Source organism: Labeo rohita, chromosome 6 (genome assembly GCF_022985175.1).
Source record: "Labeo rohita strain BAU-BD-2019 chromosome 6, IGBB_LRoh.1.0, whole genome shotgun sequence".
Taxonomy (NCBI): Eukaryota; Metazoa; Chordata; class Actinopteri; order Cypriniformes; family Cyprinidae; genus Labeo; species Labeo rohita.
In genome coordinates this window covers 20,221,074-20,239,714 of record NC_066874.1, presented here as the reverse complement: position 1 = coordinate 20,239,714, position 18,641 = coordinate 20,221,074, and the positions used below count along the sequence as shown (strand labels likewise).

At 35.0% G+C, this 18,641-nt stretch overlaps 1 protein-coding gene across 1 annotated transcript in view; it reads left to right on the top strand.

Moving 5' to 3' along the window:
* Window positions 1-3,375: 3,375 nt before the first annotated feature.
* Window positions 3,376-18,641, top strand: part of ror1 (receptor tyrosine kinase-like orphan receptor 1) — a 140,246-nt gene continuing 124,980 nt past the window's right edge. The window contains exon 1 of the mRNA XM_051111560.1: window positions 3,376-3,631. Coding sequence (XP_050967517.1) covers window positions 3,550-3,631 — 82 coding nt within the window. The 5' untranslated portion in view covers window positions 3,376-3,549. The remainder of the gene's footprint in view (window positions 3,632-18,641) is intronic.

Below are 18,641 nucleotides of genomic sequence, written 5' to 3'. Positions count from 1 at the left end.
CTGCTGTGTGTGGAGAACGGCCAAGGGGATGGACCTTCAAAGCGGCCCACATAACCCTCAATCCCTCTGCTCATTACAATTAGATGAGTTTCGCTGTGCATGGTTGCAATTTTAATAATCTTATTTTACTTTGGGAAAATAAAACAGATAGACATCGGAAAGAAAAACAGCCCCATGTCACAAATATTTCAACTGCCTTGCTGCTCAGCAGATAATGGTTTCCAAATGTTTAATATTAGATGCAATCACACTCAAGAAAAGGTACAGCTTTTCTTTGAAAACTGAGACGCTTGACTGTAGAAAAGAAAAAAGTTTAAATCTTAGCTTGGACAAAATGATCCTATTGCTTTATGACTCTTCACAGCTTTTCTACGCAATCGCATGCTTGCAGTAATGTGTTTGATATCTTAACACTGGTTTCCATTCCTTCATAATTCATTCCACCAAAAAGCTCTCATGAAAGCAGCAGGAACAGCCCTCCCTCTGCCATCCCCACCAATCAGCATCTCTTCCCAGCATGTGAGCTCATATTAGAGTCTGCAGGAGTGCGTCTTTAACTGGGCTTTGATCGCAGCCTGCCGTTTGTGTGTGTCAGAGAGCTGACGTCACCGGAGGAAATGAGGGATGAACTCTGGGTCTAGAGAGTCAACCCTGCCTATCACTTCAAAAGAGGAATGTCATACTCTTCTTGTTCTCTACTGATATAACATAAATGAACAGAAACAGGTCAGAATGCAAGACCTCTGACTTGTAAAATTGCTACCATTCTCTGTCTGGTCTTCATAGGCCTGAAAAGGCAGCATGTTGGGTCTGGATATTAGAGAGAAAGGGCATTCAGTCAACGGTGATCAACTGACAGTTATGGACCTTAAAAATGTTAAAGGATAGGCCTACTGTAAACTAACATGAGCAAACTACCATGTTGTTCCTTCAAAGATTTATATCTACCTGACCTGATCATAAAAATAACATTGGTTAATATGCTCTTTGCTATTTGCTATCAGGCTATTTTATTTATGTATTTGTTTGATTGTGTGTGTATGTATGTATATATTTATTTTAATGCAACCTCTATACAACCTGTTTATTAGATTTCACTACATGAAAGGCTGTTAGGTTCATAGTTTTTTTTTTAATTTATTTATTTATTTATATATTTTATACTTTATATTGTTATTGAAAAACTAAGAAGAATGCAGAAATTCTAGATTTTAGGAGAATATTGTGCTCTTTTATAATAGTATAAACATATAAACATAGATATAGATTGTTTATTTTGCATTGTGGATAATTATTTATATTATTAATGTTAATATTAATATATTATATATTTATTTATACATTTATATTTTTGAAAATTTATTTAATAAAATTATTTTATAAAAATTTATATATTTATTTTTATATTTAATACAATATTACTTTATATTATTAAAATGATTAGTATGAAACAAAATGTTTATATTCCTATTAATATTTATTTGTGTTAGTAATTAATTCCAGTTTACTTTACTTACAAATGTATATATATTTTTTTAACTATTTACAACGTAATAAAATATAGCCTACTTCATACTTCATTATAAAATGTTTAGAAGACCCTGAGTGCAGTTCCTTTGTTTTTAAAATTGAACTTATTTTTTAAATTACTGTATCCTGTGGCCTTTCTTTCTTTCTTTCTTTCTTTGCTTCTTTATTTTAGGGATTGTTTTTACAATAATTATATTTAATTTTTGGTGTCTCTAGTGACACAAATTAGCTAATGCAACAAAATTCTTAAACATTGTAAAATGGAAATTAATTAATTTGCGTTGGGACTACATAAATAATTTTATTTTGTGTTGGAATTGTAAATAACATTAGGTTGTAAAGGTCTTTGCACACAGGACTTTGTCATTCGCGTTTACACACTGCATCCGAAACTTTCGTTCATCACAAAAAATTCCAATCATTTTCGATTTTCTGCGTTTTCGCATCCATAGCAAGCATTTTGATAGAAAAGGATGATGTATACGAAAAAAAATGCATATGAAAATTTCAGAACCAGTGTGCAATAACCTTAACATTGTATTTCTATACTACCGTTCAAAAGTTTGGGGTCAGTAAGACTTGTAATAGTCTTTAAAGAAGTCTCTTATGCTCATCAAGGCTGCATTTATTTGATTAAAAATATAGAAAAAAAAAACAGTAATACTGCAAAATGTTTTTACAATATAAAATAATGTTTTTTTATTTTAACATACTTTAAAATAGAATTTATTCCTGTGATGAAAAGCTGAATTTTTATCAGCTGTTACTCCAGTCTTAAGTGTCACATGATCCTTCAGAAATCATTCTAATATGTGGATTTATTATTAGAATGATCAATGTTGGATAATATCAACAGTTGTGCTGCCAAATATTTTTTGGAACCTGTGATTTTTTTTTTCAGGATTCTTTCATGAATAACAAGTTTAAAAAGTACAGTGTTTATTCAAAATATAAATATTTTATCACAATGTAAATTATTTATTATTAACTTTTAATAAACTTTTAATTATTAACTTAATACATCCTTGGTGAATAAAAGTATTAATTTCTTAAAAAAAAAAAAAAAAAAAAAAAAAAAAACAATAAAAATGTACTGACCCCAAACTTTTGAACGGTAGTGTATGTCCCAGCATGCTTTCAAGGCCTTGTAGACTGAGATTAAGTGTTATTTATTTATTTATGTGTTTTTGAGCAAGGAGGTAGTTGTCATTGTCCAGTGTTTTTAAACTCTGTGTTTTAGATGGTTTTCTTACGCTAGCTATAATATTGCGGGTCACCACTGTAACAAAAAAATAGAGTTACTATTTAGGCTGAATTTTAAGATTAACTAAATTAATCAGGAAATTGCGTTCAAGAAATAGTTTGCAAATATTGCACTAGTGATTAATTTTCTTATTCACCACCTCCAGCTATTTTTAGCTGTACAGAACAGCTCGTTTTGCTGCTTGATATTGCAAACTGGTGTGTCTCATATTATTTTAATATGTTATCTTAATTATAAAGCTTACTTCCACGTCAAAGGATAAAGTTGGATGTGTTTTTTGTTGACGTTGTACTTCAAAAGTTATAACAAAAAATTAGCATGCTAACATGTGCTGCTAGTTTAGTAGCTAACTGAATGTTAATTAGACACTTTAAATGTTATTGTTTTTCTTATTAAGCTACACAAAATATAGGTTATTGTTCACATAAGTGTTAAGAAAGCCCATTTCCAACAGTGTTCACAAATCAATAACAGGTCCTGTTTTGACTAAACAAACAGCAGGTGGCGCCAAACACACCGTTAAGCAGCACATGTCCTGAGACTTTGTGGGAACTTCTTGAGAGGACTGAAGAAAGTCAAACTCCAAACAGGAGCGAAAGAAGGAGAGAGCAGAGCAGACCATCCGCCTACACCATTACACCTCTGCGGACATCCGAGGTTCAGTGAAGTCCAGAAGAGCTCTGCATTCTCCAGCTATAACACTGACCTGTGAGAAGAACTTGCGGTGGATGTAAGAGCGCTCAGAGGCAGAAGAAATGAGCAGAGGAACAGTGAAAGAGCCGCACGGATGCCAGCGCAACTTCACACTGATCATCGTGTTGCTCGTAGTCAACTGCGGTAGGCGATTAAACGCATGCATTTACACTATTGTGGTCAACTTACAAAATTATCTTAAAATTAAACTGAGCCTCTGTCGAGTTCACAAGGAAATACTGAGCAGTGGAAAATATTTCTGTTATTATTAAAAATATTTTGAGGAAGCAGTGTCTCAAATTACAGTACAATACCCAGTATAAGTAAATTACATAAGTACATGTTGTTTATTTGTATTTGTGTATGTGCTGTAATATTTAAATAAGTTATTCAAGTCATATATCATTTTACTCAAACTTCATGTTGAACAACTAGTTAGAGGTGTCATTTCATTCAGTAGTCCTTAGGTTTTCATGTTTACCTATTGACTCATGTTGCCAAAGGGCTATCTAAACAGTTTTTGTGTCATTGGAATGACAATAGAGCTCTTAAAGTGCACTGATTGAGAGAGTAACAGTCTTAAGCTCTCAGCTGGAGTCTCTTTGTACGGTCTGAGCTGCTTCATTTGCCTTAGAATAGCACTTTGACATAAGATAGCATCCAATTATACTGAGCAAAGGGCTTAAAAAGGTACATTAACTTCTATGAGCTTTTCATTATTTCTTTGTTTACAAAGATGAGACATTAGTATAAATACCACACTTTTCAGCAGCTCTTTTTTTTGGAGTGTTTATGTTACATGAGTGGATGTTAACATTATTGATTACGGCAATAGTTAAAACAATAACAGAATGTAAGTACAGGCAGCGTTGCAAAATAATTATGTAGTACATGTAGCTCATAATAATCCGTTTACCCGTCTATAAATATACCCGTAAATACACTGCAACATGGACACTTTTTTATTATAAAATAAACAGGTTTAGTTCCAAGTCATAGTATAATAACAAAATTATTTTTTTATATTTATGAGCATACAGACAGACATACAAAGGCAGTATTTCAGATTTGAATTTGAGGTTTAGTAGTGATGTGCAATATTTTATCAGTGTGCTATTTTTGCAATAATACAGAGATAATATTTTATAAAATCTTGCCCAGGATTAATTAAAAAAAATGTTTTAATGTTTTTCAAAGAGGCCTTCTGCTCACCAAGCCTGCATTTATTTGATTCAAAATACAGCAAAAGCAGTAATATTGTGAAATATTTTTACTATTTAAAATACCTTCTTTCTGTTTGAATATATTTTCAAATATAATTTATTCCTGTGATTAAAGCTAAATTTTTAGCATCATTAATCCAGTCTTCAGTGTCACACGATCCTTAAGAAATCATTCTCATATGTTGTTTAAAAGACATTTATTATTATTATTATTATTATTATTATTATTATTATATTCAGTTTTATTTAGCAAGGATGCTTTAAATTGATCAAAAGTGATAACAAAGACATTTATAATGTTACAAAATATTTCTATTCTAGATAAATGCTGTTCTTCTGAACTTTCTATTCATCAAAGAAACCTGAAATAAATTCAACTCAGCTGTTTTCAACATAATAATAATAATAAGATTTTTTTTTTTTTTACCAACAAATCAGAATATTAGAATGATTTCTGAAGAATCATGTGACTGGAGTAATGATTCTAAAAAATCAGCACTGAAATAACAGGAATAAATTACAGTTTATATTAAAATAGAAAACAGTTATTTTAAACTTTAAAAATATTTCAGAATTTTACTGTTTTTGCAATCATTTGAATCAAATAAATGCAGGCTTGGTGAGCAGAAGAGAAAAAAAAACATTAATCTTACTGTTCAAAAACTTTTGACTGACAGTGTTTTCATATGTTAAGATTACATATTACGTTATTTAAATATGTCCACTTTATATATATACCACTTCTGAAGGTAATTCTGATAACTGATGCGTGTTAACAATTGAAGACATTTCAAACTAACAGTAAATTAATAATCAACATTTAAATAATAAAAAATGTAGCTTGTGTGAAGTGCTAATCAAATTTCAACGTAAGCATGAAATACTATATCTAAAATAATTTCAGTTGAATTGTCAGATTAAGTTAAGGCTACATTATACTACAGTATATCGGCATGTTTGACAAATTTTGCTGATGAAGCACTCTGACTTCAATGTTATAGAGTGTTTTAGTATATGACATGAAAACCTTTCTGCATTGAGTTGTCAGAGGGGAATTTTAACAATTGCTCCTCATTTATAACTTAAAGCACTGACTAAGACCATCGGTGCTGCGGTTTGGATAGGTTTCTTTCCAGATTCCCACTTTGTTCGTTGTGTGCCCGGGATGTCGGTACTTTAGGATGGGAGACATGGACTCCATTTTAGCTTTTGGCTTAGATTTAATTTGACCTTTTATCTGATGGATGGGTTTTTTGTCAATATGTGGCTTACTTCACCTTGTCGATAGTGTTTTCCCATCTGTTCTAGATAGTACCCCTGGATATTTTGTCACAATATTTAAACCTTTTCAGATGGAGTTTTATAGACACTGCGCTACATATATCTAGCTATGTCAAATTTTTGAGAGTGGCGGGTAAAATGGAAACAGACGGCTTCCGTGATCCAGTCTTTGGTTTTAATAATAGTTGGTAGATTATAAATCACTGGGGTGGAACTCTATCAGTGCGTTATACTGCCAGACTGGATGTTGACACAAAAGTCACTTTGCCTCCAAGAAAAGCCTACGAGGGAGGATTTGACTCGCCGTAGTAAAACTCATTGGTTTAATCTGGTTTGCAAGAGTACAGTACAGTTACTCAAGCATCAAGGCTCCCGTCTTAAAAAAAAAAAAACCTAATAGATGTTGAAGGAATGCCCATTCAACCACTTGTTCCAACTTTGTGAAACGCATGCAACTCTCTTGAACCGTTTGCTCTTTGTTGGTATTACTTTATAAATCTCTTTTTAATGTGAGATGCTTGTGTATTTTATATCACAAGTTGTAAATTTCTTTATGCTTTTTCTGCAGAGTTATAAATCTTTATATCTAAGGTGTCAAACACAAGAAGTTACTGTGCATTTTATCTTTTATGACTAAATACCGAATGTTGGCTGGATTAAAAAAACTTGGCTTGTCTTGTTTAATAAACAGAATGTGGGGAGAATTCTAGCTTACCAGTAGTTTCAACATTTTGATTAATTGCTCTCAATTACCCTATCTTTTGTCTAAGCCTTCTGTCAGAGCTGCATGTTTAGGTGTTGGATATGAGCTCAGAGAATGATCTGTGTATTTTCACTTGTCTTTAGTGATGGTGTGATTCAAGCTCTTAGTCTGTGTTTCTGTTTGGGTTTGTGGTAGAGTAACTGGCAGATTTTATAGCCATTCAGTTTCATTATGCAGCTTCAGTGGCATCAGAACGATGTAGAACATCATTATAAACCGACAAAACTGACGTTTTTGCAACCTGCCTTTTAAAACATTTTTGGATTTTTTTTTTTAATGTTGTAAAAATACATTTCATGCTACATGCATTTTATTTATTTATTTTATTTTATTTTATTTATTTTTTTAACCTAAAATGGAAGATCTTGTTATCTTGATAAAAATATGGAGGGACATTAAATTGTTGTAGAATATCGTTGTAGTCTGTATTTAATTAACTCACTTATATTTATCTAGACAACTGGACAAATATCATCTTTATTTATTTCATGGTGTTTTTATGGCGTGTTTAAATATACAAATTCCATTTTATTATTTTTTAATCATCCACATTGGATTCCAGCATCTATCATATTTATGACCCTGGACCACAAAACCAGTCATTAGGGTCAATTTAGAGTTTGTACATCATTTGAAAGCTAAATAAATAAGCTTTCCATTGATTCATGGTTTGATAGGATAGGACAATATTTGGCCGAAATACAACGACACTGTAAAAAACACAATTTGTTGAGTCAACTTAAAATGATTTGTTACCCTGCTGCTATAAAATTTTAAGTTTAGTCAACTTGAAATGTTAAGTTGTACTAAGTCACAACTTAGATATTTGAGTTGACTAAACTAAAAATTGGCTTTGTTAAACTTAAAAGCTGGGTTTGTTACCCAGCTGCTTTGAAATTTTAAGTTGAATCAACTGAAATGTATAAGTTGTCACTTAGTACAACTTAACATTTCAAGTTGACTAAACCTTTTTGAGTTTGCTGAACTTAAAATTTGAAAGACAGCCAGGTAACAAATTATTTTAAGTTGACTCAACAAATTGTTTTTTATAGTGTATTTGAGTATCTGAGGGTGCAAAAAATCTAAATATTGAGAAAATCATTGTCTGAAGTTGTCCAAATGAAGTTCTTAGCAATGCATATTACTGATCAAAAATTAAGTCTAGATATATTTACAGTAGGAAATTTACAACATTTCTTCATGGAACATGATCTTTACTTAATACCCCAATGATTTTTGGCATAAAAGAAAAATGTATCATTTTGACCCATACAATGTATTTTTGGCTATTGCTACAGATATACCCGTGCTACTTAAGACTGGTTTTGTGGTCCAGGGTCACATTTATTTGATTTTGTCAGTATTTAGTAATCTAATCTTTATATGGCTTGTGGCAGCACATTGTATTGTGGATACATTTGGATACGTCTTGCCCAACTTTCTCCACCTTCATCTTTGTGGGCCTGAAAAGGGCTAATGGTAATATAAACATATTCCACAGGTCAAAAGGTCTGCAGTGAATATAATAGGAAATGAGCTGCCATGATTATCTAAGCGATCAGACGTCTGCCAACACTTATCAAATAATGACTTTCCTTTGCCCACCCAATGTAATGTGCCAGGATATGCTACATTTCACTTTTTAGAGGGCATGATGAAACATGGCTTTTTAATTTTAGCTGTAAATGTGTCGGAAAGTAAGGCTCTAAAGCCTGTTTACGTTGTATTAAGGACTCAACTAACCCTCAATGCATAAAGACTGGCAAATTTCTTGCCGCCCACAGTTGGGCCTTTGTACCTGCCACACTCCCAGTGAGCTCATAAATACCTAACCTTTACTGCCTGTTCAGTCGGAGATTGATATTTGCTTTAAAAATGAAAATATATGTGCAAAGTATCAGTCATCTGGGAGATTTCTCTCTTTTCCTTCACACAGTGCTGGTCTTGACAGCGTCAGGTTTCTATCTCTGAGGAGAGCTTTGTACATTCATAATTCGCTCTCGCTGTCAGTCTTGGAACATTTTTTTTGCCTAAATAATGCGGCCTAGTAGTCCAAATCTGGCTCTGAAATTGCAGTAGTGTATTGAGTGATGGAAGTGGATGTTGCTAAGCTTGGCTTGCTTTGAAAAACATCTTTTAGGTGTTGAAAATGCTGCTATACTCATGCACCCACATACTCAGAGCTGATTAATCCAGTTCTAAAGGATTCTTTGGCAGTGGCTATGAGGTTTCAGCCTAATTAGGTTTTTGTTCGATTTATACATGTTAGCTACACTGTACCTAGACTTGAACACTGAGGACCAGTTGACAGTTTCACATAGACAGTGTGATAGACAGTTCAGCCCTGGCTTGAGTTTGGATGTTTACCCATGCTGTTCCAAATGGAACGAGAAAGCATGAAGGAATTGAAATTTGACACTTTGGGGCTCCGAAATGTCCCACTCTTACCTCACCCTTATATCACAATATGGAAAATTTCTCAAAATTTGTTTTGTTAAGTTTTTCTTTTATTTTAATGTTTTCGGTTAAATCCAACTGGGTCCCAATCAGTGGTCTTGGATTTGACCTTGTATTTGACCTTATATATTTGTCATTGCTGTTTCTCTAAGACACTGAAGGATTAGGTCACTTCCAGAATAAAGATTTTCTGATAATTTACTCACCCCCATGTCATCCAGGATGTTCCTGTCTTTCTTTCTTAAGTCGAAAAGAAATAGTAGCCAAATTGCAGCTTCAGTGCAGCTTCAAAAGGGCTCCATACAATCCCAACCGAGAAATAATGGTCTTATCTAGCAAAACAATTGGTCATTTTATAAAAAGAAGAAAAATTTATATACTTTTTAACCACAAATGCTCATCGTACACTAGCTTTGCGATGCGTATGCGTGACTTCACGCATTACGTAATCACATTGGAAAGGTCCTGCACAGGTCTTTGTGAACTTTGGTCCAAAAAGGTAGGGTAGGGAAAAAACTTGATCTCATTTTCTCCTCCAACTTCTAAATCGTCCAACATTGTTGTTTTACTATTAGAAAGGGCGTTTGACTTTCTTTGCTTGTTCGCTTTGTAAACACTGGGTCGGTACTTCCGCCTACATAATGCGTGACCTTTCCGACGTGACTACGTAATGCGTAAAATCAAGCTAGTGCAAGTGCATTTTTGGCAGGGTTGCCAGGTTTTCACAACAAAACCTGCCCAACTGCTGTTTGCGAGGAGGGTCCTCATTAAAAATCGCATTCTGGAGGATAAAATGACCAATTGTTTTGCTAGACAAGACCCTTATTCCTCAGCTGGGATTGTGTAGAGCTCTTTGAAGCTGCATTGAAACTGCAGTTTGGACCTTCAACCCAACTGGCTCCTACTGAAGTTCACTATATAGACGAAAATCCTGGAATTTCCTCAAAAACCTTAATTACTTTTTGACTGAAGAAAGAAAGACATGAATATCTAGGATGGAATGGGGGTGAGTAAATGATCAGGAAATTTTAAAAATCAGCTGACCATTAATTTTTCTTTGAGAAGAGGTGATGATGTTGATCTGTAAAACTCGGAAATGTCGCCATCGGGTGTTTGTTAGTATTTAATATTTATATGCAGAAATTATTTTACACAAGTGTTTTGTCTGAGCTGGTGGATTTCGGACTTTGCTGAAATGATTGAATGCTTCTTGCACTGTTAGTGACCCAAGTGGGAGAAGTGTCAGGCTAAGTACATTTTCAGTTCATGCAATGTGTACATGTGTGTTTATGTGTGCATGTACACGCTGGGAGTGTTAAAACTGTGCAGATCTCAGGAAATTAAATTTAATAGTTGTTAGACACTGCACAATGTTAGCACAACATGTCCCTATTGCAGCATTCAGTTATAGGCTGAGTATTAATTTTGGATTTATTTGAAAATATTCAAACATGCCTAAATCTTTTGGCATTCTTCCTCTAATTAAAATTAAATTTATTGGCCTGCTCTTTAGGAGATCCAGTAAGATTTTAAGTATGTTTTGATTGCTTTTGATTGTTTGGTAATTATCGTAAGTAGCTAGAAATGTACAGAAGGTAATGCTCAAGACTGTGATGATTAGCTCTGTTAAAGTGATTTAAGTTTAACAAGCTGACAATAATTCTCCACATGCAAAATAAAAAGAGTTTGAAAGGTCCTCGCTGTCTTGTTTTGAGAGTCCCACTCTTTTCATAAACCTAAGATTGTGTTCAAATAATATTATCTGCTGACAGCAACGCTTGAGCATTTTAAATTGTTGTGTGGTAGTTGGTTTGATGCTGTTTAGGGATTAGAATACCCGGAGTGAGGCCTCTTGGCTTTTACGGACATTTACCCACAGGCTGCAGTCAAACAAAGAGCTTTTAAACAACTGTTTGTTTGTTTAGGCGGCGTTTTTTGTATGCTTGTCAAAGCCAGTGGGTCACAATTAAACACAAGTCACAGTTTGCCCTGTTGCTTCAGGACAAAGGCCAAAGGACTATTAAATGTTGGTAGGCTTTGTTAGAGGCCAGCAGAGAAAATCTGCACCACTGATTTCACATGGACTGTTTTATTGAAGTCATTGACTTTCTGGGTCTTGAACGCGGTAGTTGCGTTGCTGTCTATGCAGGGTCAGAAAGCTCTTGGATTTCGTTAAACACATCTAAATTGTGTTCTGAATTTGAAGGTCTTACGGGTTTGGAACGACATGAGGGTGAGTAATCAAATTTTGGGTGAACTATCCTTGTAAGAGGTTTTGAAATACCTGAAGTTTCAAATAAAATTTAATTGTGGAGTAGTAAGTGTATGTTTTTGTATCTGCACACTATCTACATTTATGATTTTTTATATATATACACAAATCATACTGTGGTACAGAAAAACTCCCTCTAGTTGGCTTACATTTCCTTCAGTATTCAGAGCGAAACATAAAAAGGATATTTTTTTTTCATTTGGAATCTCATTTTCTTAAGAGGGGCTGTTAGCCCAGTTGTTGGCTTTGCGTATTCCTCCATTCCCTCCACATCTCTTTTTCCTTCGGTTCAGTTGTTGTCTCTTTCCTTTTCACTCATTTATGCAGGCAGCTAACAGTCATTTAGCTCTCTTACTTTGTGGCAAAGCAGAAATGACTTACCCGACCACACCGACCATGGAATCCTGAAATAAAAAGCTTCATTTCCCTAATGCTTTGTGATTGGAAGCCAAACAGGCCACAGAGGCCTGTGAGACCTCTGCCCAGCTATGTGTACACGGAGGAAACACTATGAAGCCTTCGCTGTCTTAACTCTGCTCTCAAAGACTGACCCCATAGATATGTGAACTAGATATCTTCAGCAACATAAAAGTCTTGATAATACTAGGGCTAAAGGGGTTATCCATCACCTCTGATTATTGCTTTATTTTGTGTAATTTCCTTAGCAATGACAAGCACTGACCATAGTCTCCCACAAACTACAGTGTACTGGAGCCTACATGTATCTTTCATGTTTATGAAATACAGCACCGCTCATGTGGCTCCGCTGTGTGTTTGCCTGTGGCAGAGAGGAATCTCATCAAGGCTTACTTAGATGGAAATTTTATTCAGCAGGAATGTCTTCCCCGGTCCCAGTGGAATCCCTCAGAGGTGGATCAAAATCTTAAATGGCGTTGAGGGGAAAATTGAGTTTACCTGTTTGAACTAGCTCTTTCAGATTTCCATGTTAACTGTTATTTAATTTCCTTTTGGATGTTTTTCAATGCCAGCACTACTTTATACTGTTTCTGACATTTTGAGGCAAAGACTAAAATTGTTTAGACTTTGCAAGCCCTAATGTTGTTTTTTTATGCTGTATTTGTTTTCATCTAATTTACTTTTCTATTATAATTTCATTTTACTTTATTGGACGATGACAATGCCTAGAGTGTAGGATGTCCAATGGCCAAAGAAAGTATAATAGAGCTTAAAAGTTAAAATAAAATTAAAAAATATTTTACATATTATGTTTACATATGTGTTCACATATTAAAGGGACGGTTCACCTAGAAATTAAACTACTGTCATTAATTACTCACCCTCATGTCTTTCCAAACCTGTAAGACCTTAATTTATCTTTGGAACACAAATTAAGAATTTTTTAATGAAATCCGATTTTCTGACCCTGCATAGACCACAACACAACTCACACGTTCAAGGTCCAGAAAGGTAGTAAGGACATTGTTAAAATAGTCCATGTGACATCAGTTGTTCAACTCTAATGTTATGAAGCTACAAGAATACTTTTTGTGTGCAAAGAAAACACAAATAATATATAATTTATTCAACAATTTCCTTTCTTCCTGGTTAGTCTTTGACACGTTTATGAAAGTACGTTGTGGTATCCTCATGAACGTGTCGAAGGATGACATGGAAGAGAAGTTTTTTTTGTTTTCTTTGTGTACAGAAAGTATTCTCGTAGCTTTATAACATTGCAGTTGAACTATTTTGACTATTTTAATGATGTTACTGCCTTTCTGGGCCTTAAATGTGGTTGCTGCGTTGCTGTCTATTTACGGTCAGAAAGTTCTTGGATTTCATCAAAAAAAATCTTAATTTGTGTTCCGAAGATGAACAAAGGTCTTATTTGGAACAATATGGTCAGTAATTAAATACGGAATTTTTATTCTTGGGTGAACTGTCCCTTTAAATTTACTTATCATATTTACAGTGTATTTATATATTAAATTTCACTTAATAATGTGCATTATACATAGCCAAAACTTGTTTTTTCCACAGTTCACTATAAACTGTTTATCTAAAAAATGGACAAATATTGTCCAATTAATTGGCCTGGCTGATCAGTCTTTTACTTCCTCCAACTTTGACTTCAAGAAGTAAAGAAGGCAAAGCCACAGGGTCAAAGACATGAAGACAGAGGAAACAGGAGTGAGGGTGAAGACTTAATACCCTCATTGCTTTAGATATACAGCCCACTTAACTACAAAAGAGATTTACTGGACTAGGAAACTGGCAGATGAGTTATTCAACCAAACAGAGGAATGAGGTCAAGTGAATGGGGCAGCAGTGAGCTAAGCAGAAGCTAGGAAAGAATAGTCTTTCATTCAAGTCAGGTCACGCCATTTGAATCAATCAAACATGTTTTATGCTTTTTCTTTTATCGCCTTCCTACTTTTAGTTGTATGATTCTGTATGTAGACAGTTGGGTAGGAAATGAAAAGTTCTACCTTCAGTATTTGTCTAAGCGCCTATGCATTCAGTATGACAAACAGCTATTTAAACATTCTAGGCTATTTTGCACAAAAATTCCATTTTAAATGAACCCGAGTCTATTTATTGAAGTTGCCGAGAGATATGAACATTTATTTACATGCATGCTGTTCTGTTGTGTAATTAAACTTCAGCAGGATCTGTGGCCTGGCTTGAAATTTGGCTCTACTTTATGGGGTGAACAGACCTATTACTGACATTTTGAGTTATTATTTCTGACATGCACCGCTGGACTGCCGATTTCAAATGGGAGGCACATTTCTTTGATTCATTACTGTTTTATAGCACGTCCAAACACTGAGGCTGGTAAGACAAGTCTATTGTTAGTATTTTCCTTAGCCAGTGGGAAAAAGTATGAGAAATGAAAGTGCTTGGTAATTGTAGTGCTTTTAATTTCCAGTTTCCTCAGTGAAATGTACTTCATTTGAGAATTTGTAGCTTGTGTTTTAGAACATTTTGAATGTTCTAAATGTGCTCATTTTTGTTTTAATAGTCACTTTGAACTGCCATTGTGAGGAAAAGATGAGCATGTGTGCTTATTCTGTTCCATAGAATTAGTTAAACTGTTCTTTTAATATTCTGGAAAAACTACCCCTTCTTTTTTTTTACGTTAATGGATTATGATTGGTTGCTAACGACCTTATGTTCTGGTTACAGACTAAATTGATTCGTGGCACTTTGAGTGTTGCAATAAATCATTTTTCTGTTGAAGTTTTTGGATTGCCACTATGTTTTAGGTAAACATACATATGTAAGACTAATATCATATATTTTTTCTATTCCTCCTATTGACTGAAAATATCTAGACAGGAGCTCCCTCAGGTTTGTGGAGAAATGAAAACACTCTGCTCCAGTAGAGTATATTACACTTGAAGCAGGTCACTGAATCTTTCACCAAGATTATGACATTAATCCATCCTCAGAAGGCAATAAAATACCCTCTCAATTTTTACTGCTGTCAACACTTTGTGTCTGACTCTATTATTTTATTTCCCCCCCCTCAGAAAAAAAGCACTAACCACGAATATGTTTGTAGTTTCTCGTTCTCTCCTCAAAGTGGAAGTTGCACACACGACTCACACTGTTTCTCATCTTGAAGGTGGTCTTGGACGGACCCCAAGAACGCCTGGATGCTTAGTAATATGAAAGCAATTAGCAGTGGTTTCATGGTGTGCTGAGATACGTGCAATAACAAAGTGACTGTGAGTCACTGGTGCCCAAGTTGGTGCAGTCCAGTTTTACCGTCATAGGTGTGGGTAAACACCTGCAGCCAGGCCTAAAATTAATACTCGTCAAGCGCCAAATGTGAAAATTAGTGTTGGAGAGTATATGAAACGGTGTTACTTGCCAGTTGACTGATAACTTTTTAGTAATTATAAAAATGCCTTAGAATGCAATATGGTTTAGCATGATCAAATTCTAATGTAATCTGATGCTCTGCTTTTGAGTGAAGCGCTGTGCATTTGTTTAAAATAATTTAACTGTCGCTTATAACAGGCATTTGAAAATGCAACGTGACAACTGTGAGTATTTAAGACATGCTGCTGCTGCACAATTAGTATGTAAAATAACCCGTGGCTGGGGCGAGTTTTCTGATTTTATCGATTAATTTGAATGTAATGTTTTGCCGCAATTTTATTTTTTAGAAATCGAGGAATCACGATTTTGAATAGAAATATTACAAAACATTAAAATTAGACAATCTGACAATATTGATAACAGTCAAGAGAAAAGAACAATCCAACCGCATGTTGGCGCACGTGATTAACCGCTCACGTGTGACATACTCATTTTGCTAGGTGCCATTCACATGGAGTACGCAATTGTGTTGGCAAAGATGCGACATGGGCAGTGAAATAGGAAAACATGCAAGAAGATGGGAGTGAACTTCTTTTAACTTGAGCGGCGTGTTTTTATCATGCGTTTCATGCATGAGACGCAGCAAAAGACACGAGTGCAACAGTCAAACGCGTCCACGTTTACATAGAAAAAGCAATTGAAAAGCAGTGCACATTTATAAAAAAACCTGTGAAGAACTATTACTATATGTCTGATATTTCATGTTTGCATCATGGTGACTGAAGCTGCTGTTCATTGCTTTTACAGAACATTTGTAGTTAATGATAGTCTACTAGCAATTATACCCTCAGTCATTTTGAATTCGAAATAAAAAATTAAGAAAAAATTGAGATTTAGTTTTTTTTGCCATATCGCCCAGCCCTACCCGTGGCAGATCTATATAGGTGGAGCTGGGGAGGTGGAGGTTCTCGGAGGAACTCTGAAAGCGCGCTATGAAATGCTCTAGGGAACAGCCATTTAAAATGTAAGACAGTAAGCTCATTGGCTGTGTAGGCAACATGAACAAGTCAGCTTGTGCCAAGTAGTTTAACGCTTTGAATGTTGTTAGTTTGTGTTTTGCAACCCATCAGCCTTTGCCATCTAGAGTTTCATGACAGAACTTGGCATTTATTTAAGCTGAAATTATTTTATTGTTAGAAGAAAGAGAGTCACGAGACATGAAACCAGCACAGAGTAGGACCAATATACAGTAGAGAGCTCATTATATAAATATTTGACCGTAGATTACTGTGATTGACCAATTAGAATGAAGTATTTTAGAAATGTACCTTCTTTTCCACAAGAAAAAAGTCAAAGCATTCTCTCCTGGTCTGCAAGCACCTCAAAATGTCTGAAAAAAATGTGGAAAATATTCCCAGCTGTAGTGTCACGGGCTTTACACTGGCCACTGCTGCTTCACAATTCCCTCCTAATTGATTGTCCATTTTCCTTTCCAGAGACCAGGCCAAAGTGGTTCTGTAAGCAAGTAAGAGTGTGTGGCTCTTTGCCAGAGCTTGTCCACTCCACTTTAACATCTGCGTTTAGAAATTTGTCCGTGGGTTTGAATGCTGTTTTCTGTATCACTCAGCTCTCACTCTTTGAGTGATACAGATGTTAAGCATGATGCCGACGCTGCTCGGCATTTCTCAGCGTGTGCGATGTTGTTTTTCAGTTTAGATTTACACCTATATTGAAGCATTTTCCAAAACTAACAGGACACAATAACACAGAAACAGAGACTAAGATAACAAAGCTGAAATTTCTGGCAAGCGCAGCTGGAGATGAGATATTTCTCAGAAGGTAAAGCCATTTTCACCTCTTCTTGAAGAAGCTAGGCCAAAAATAATCTATGCGAAGCATATTTCACAGTTCTTTTGAGCCTCGAAGAAAGCATAGAAAACTTTTTTTTAAAAAAAAGTTTTGTTAGTTTTAGGCTATCCGCTATCAGTTTGACTGAACTTTCTGCACACGCCTGAAGAAGAAAAATGGGGGAATGTATCATCTGAAAGTCTTTTTAATATCTAAAGCATTTGTTAAGCTCAAAGCTTTGATGTTATAAGCAAAGCGTAACTAATAGAGCATGACAGATGTGCTCTTATCAGCATGCTGATAACTTCATATCTTCATCTTTTAGTCTTTATGCATACTTTTTTAAAGGAAAATAATATGACGAAATACAGATGTAGACATCAATTGCAAACTTGGAATGGAAACCAAGCAACTGTTTTAGTCCTGAAATGGCAGTAATCTTGATTAATCAGTGTCTGTTACATAAGCATTTGAAAATTAGTGACTGTAGCATAGTATTTTTCAAAATTGTGCTGTGATCTAATTGGCTTCTGTTTTGTTCTGGCAGTGTTTCCTTTTTATTTTTAGTTTGTCTTTCTCAGTGTTAGACCGTTTTTCCACGTATGTCTTTGTTTGCCTCTGAACAGAAAATATGCAATTTGAGTAGTTATTCGGGCTATTCTTCTATCAAGCAGAGAATGCTGAGGAGATTTTAGGGACTTTGTGTTTTGCCCTCAGCCTGCAGTTGGCAGGGTGTTACTTTTTCACACCAGCAGCGGCATTTTACTTCAAATAATGAAATGGCCAGATGTCAGTACCACTCTGTTTGACTCCTGGTACATAGTTCAATAGGTTGAGAACTACTAACCTTTTACTGCTGTAAAAGAAATATTCCATCACTTAATGACCATTCACACAAAACGCAGTTCTATCATGACAACTCTCAGAAGATTTTAGGATGGTAATAGATATGACAATGTTGATATATTTGGTCTTGGCAGAATAAATCTGCTACGCTGCTGAATTGCTGATGCGTTGGTTATTGATGTTGTTGTAGATTATTGCTGTATAATAACCCATAGCAGATCTAGACAGGTGGAGCTGGGGAGGTGGAGGATTTCTGAGAAACTCTAAAAAGGGTGCTGTGAAATGCTCTAGTGAATGCTAACCAGCTATTTAAATGTAAAGCAGCAAGCTCATTGGCTGCGTATGCAACATGAACCAATCAGCTTGTGCCAAGTAGTTTAACGCTGTGAATATAATCAGTTTGCATTAACGACCCGTCAGTCTCCGCAATCTAGACTTAGACAGAACTTGCAAGATGTAGGGTAGTGGAATAGAAACAAAATGTTTTTTGAAAAGTTGAACTTTAGAACAGCGTGAAACAACAGTCAGTGGTTGCAACAACTGTAATTTCATAAACATGGAAATTTAAAAGCGTAGCCAGAGTTTCAACCAGAACTGTTTAATTTATAATGAAAAATATTTGGATTAAGCAATCACCTGACAAACATGCAACCCATCAGGCGACGCATGGGCCTA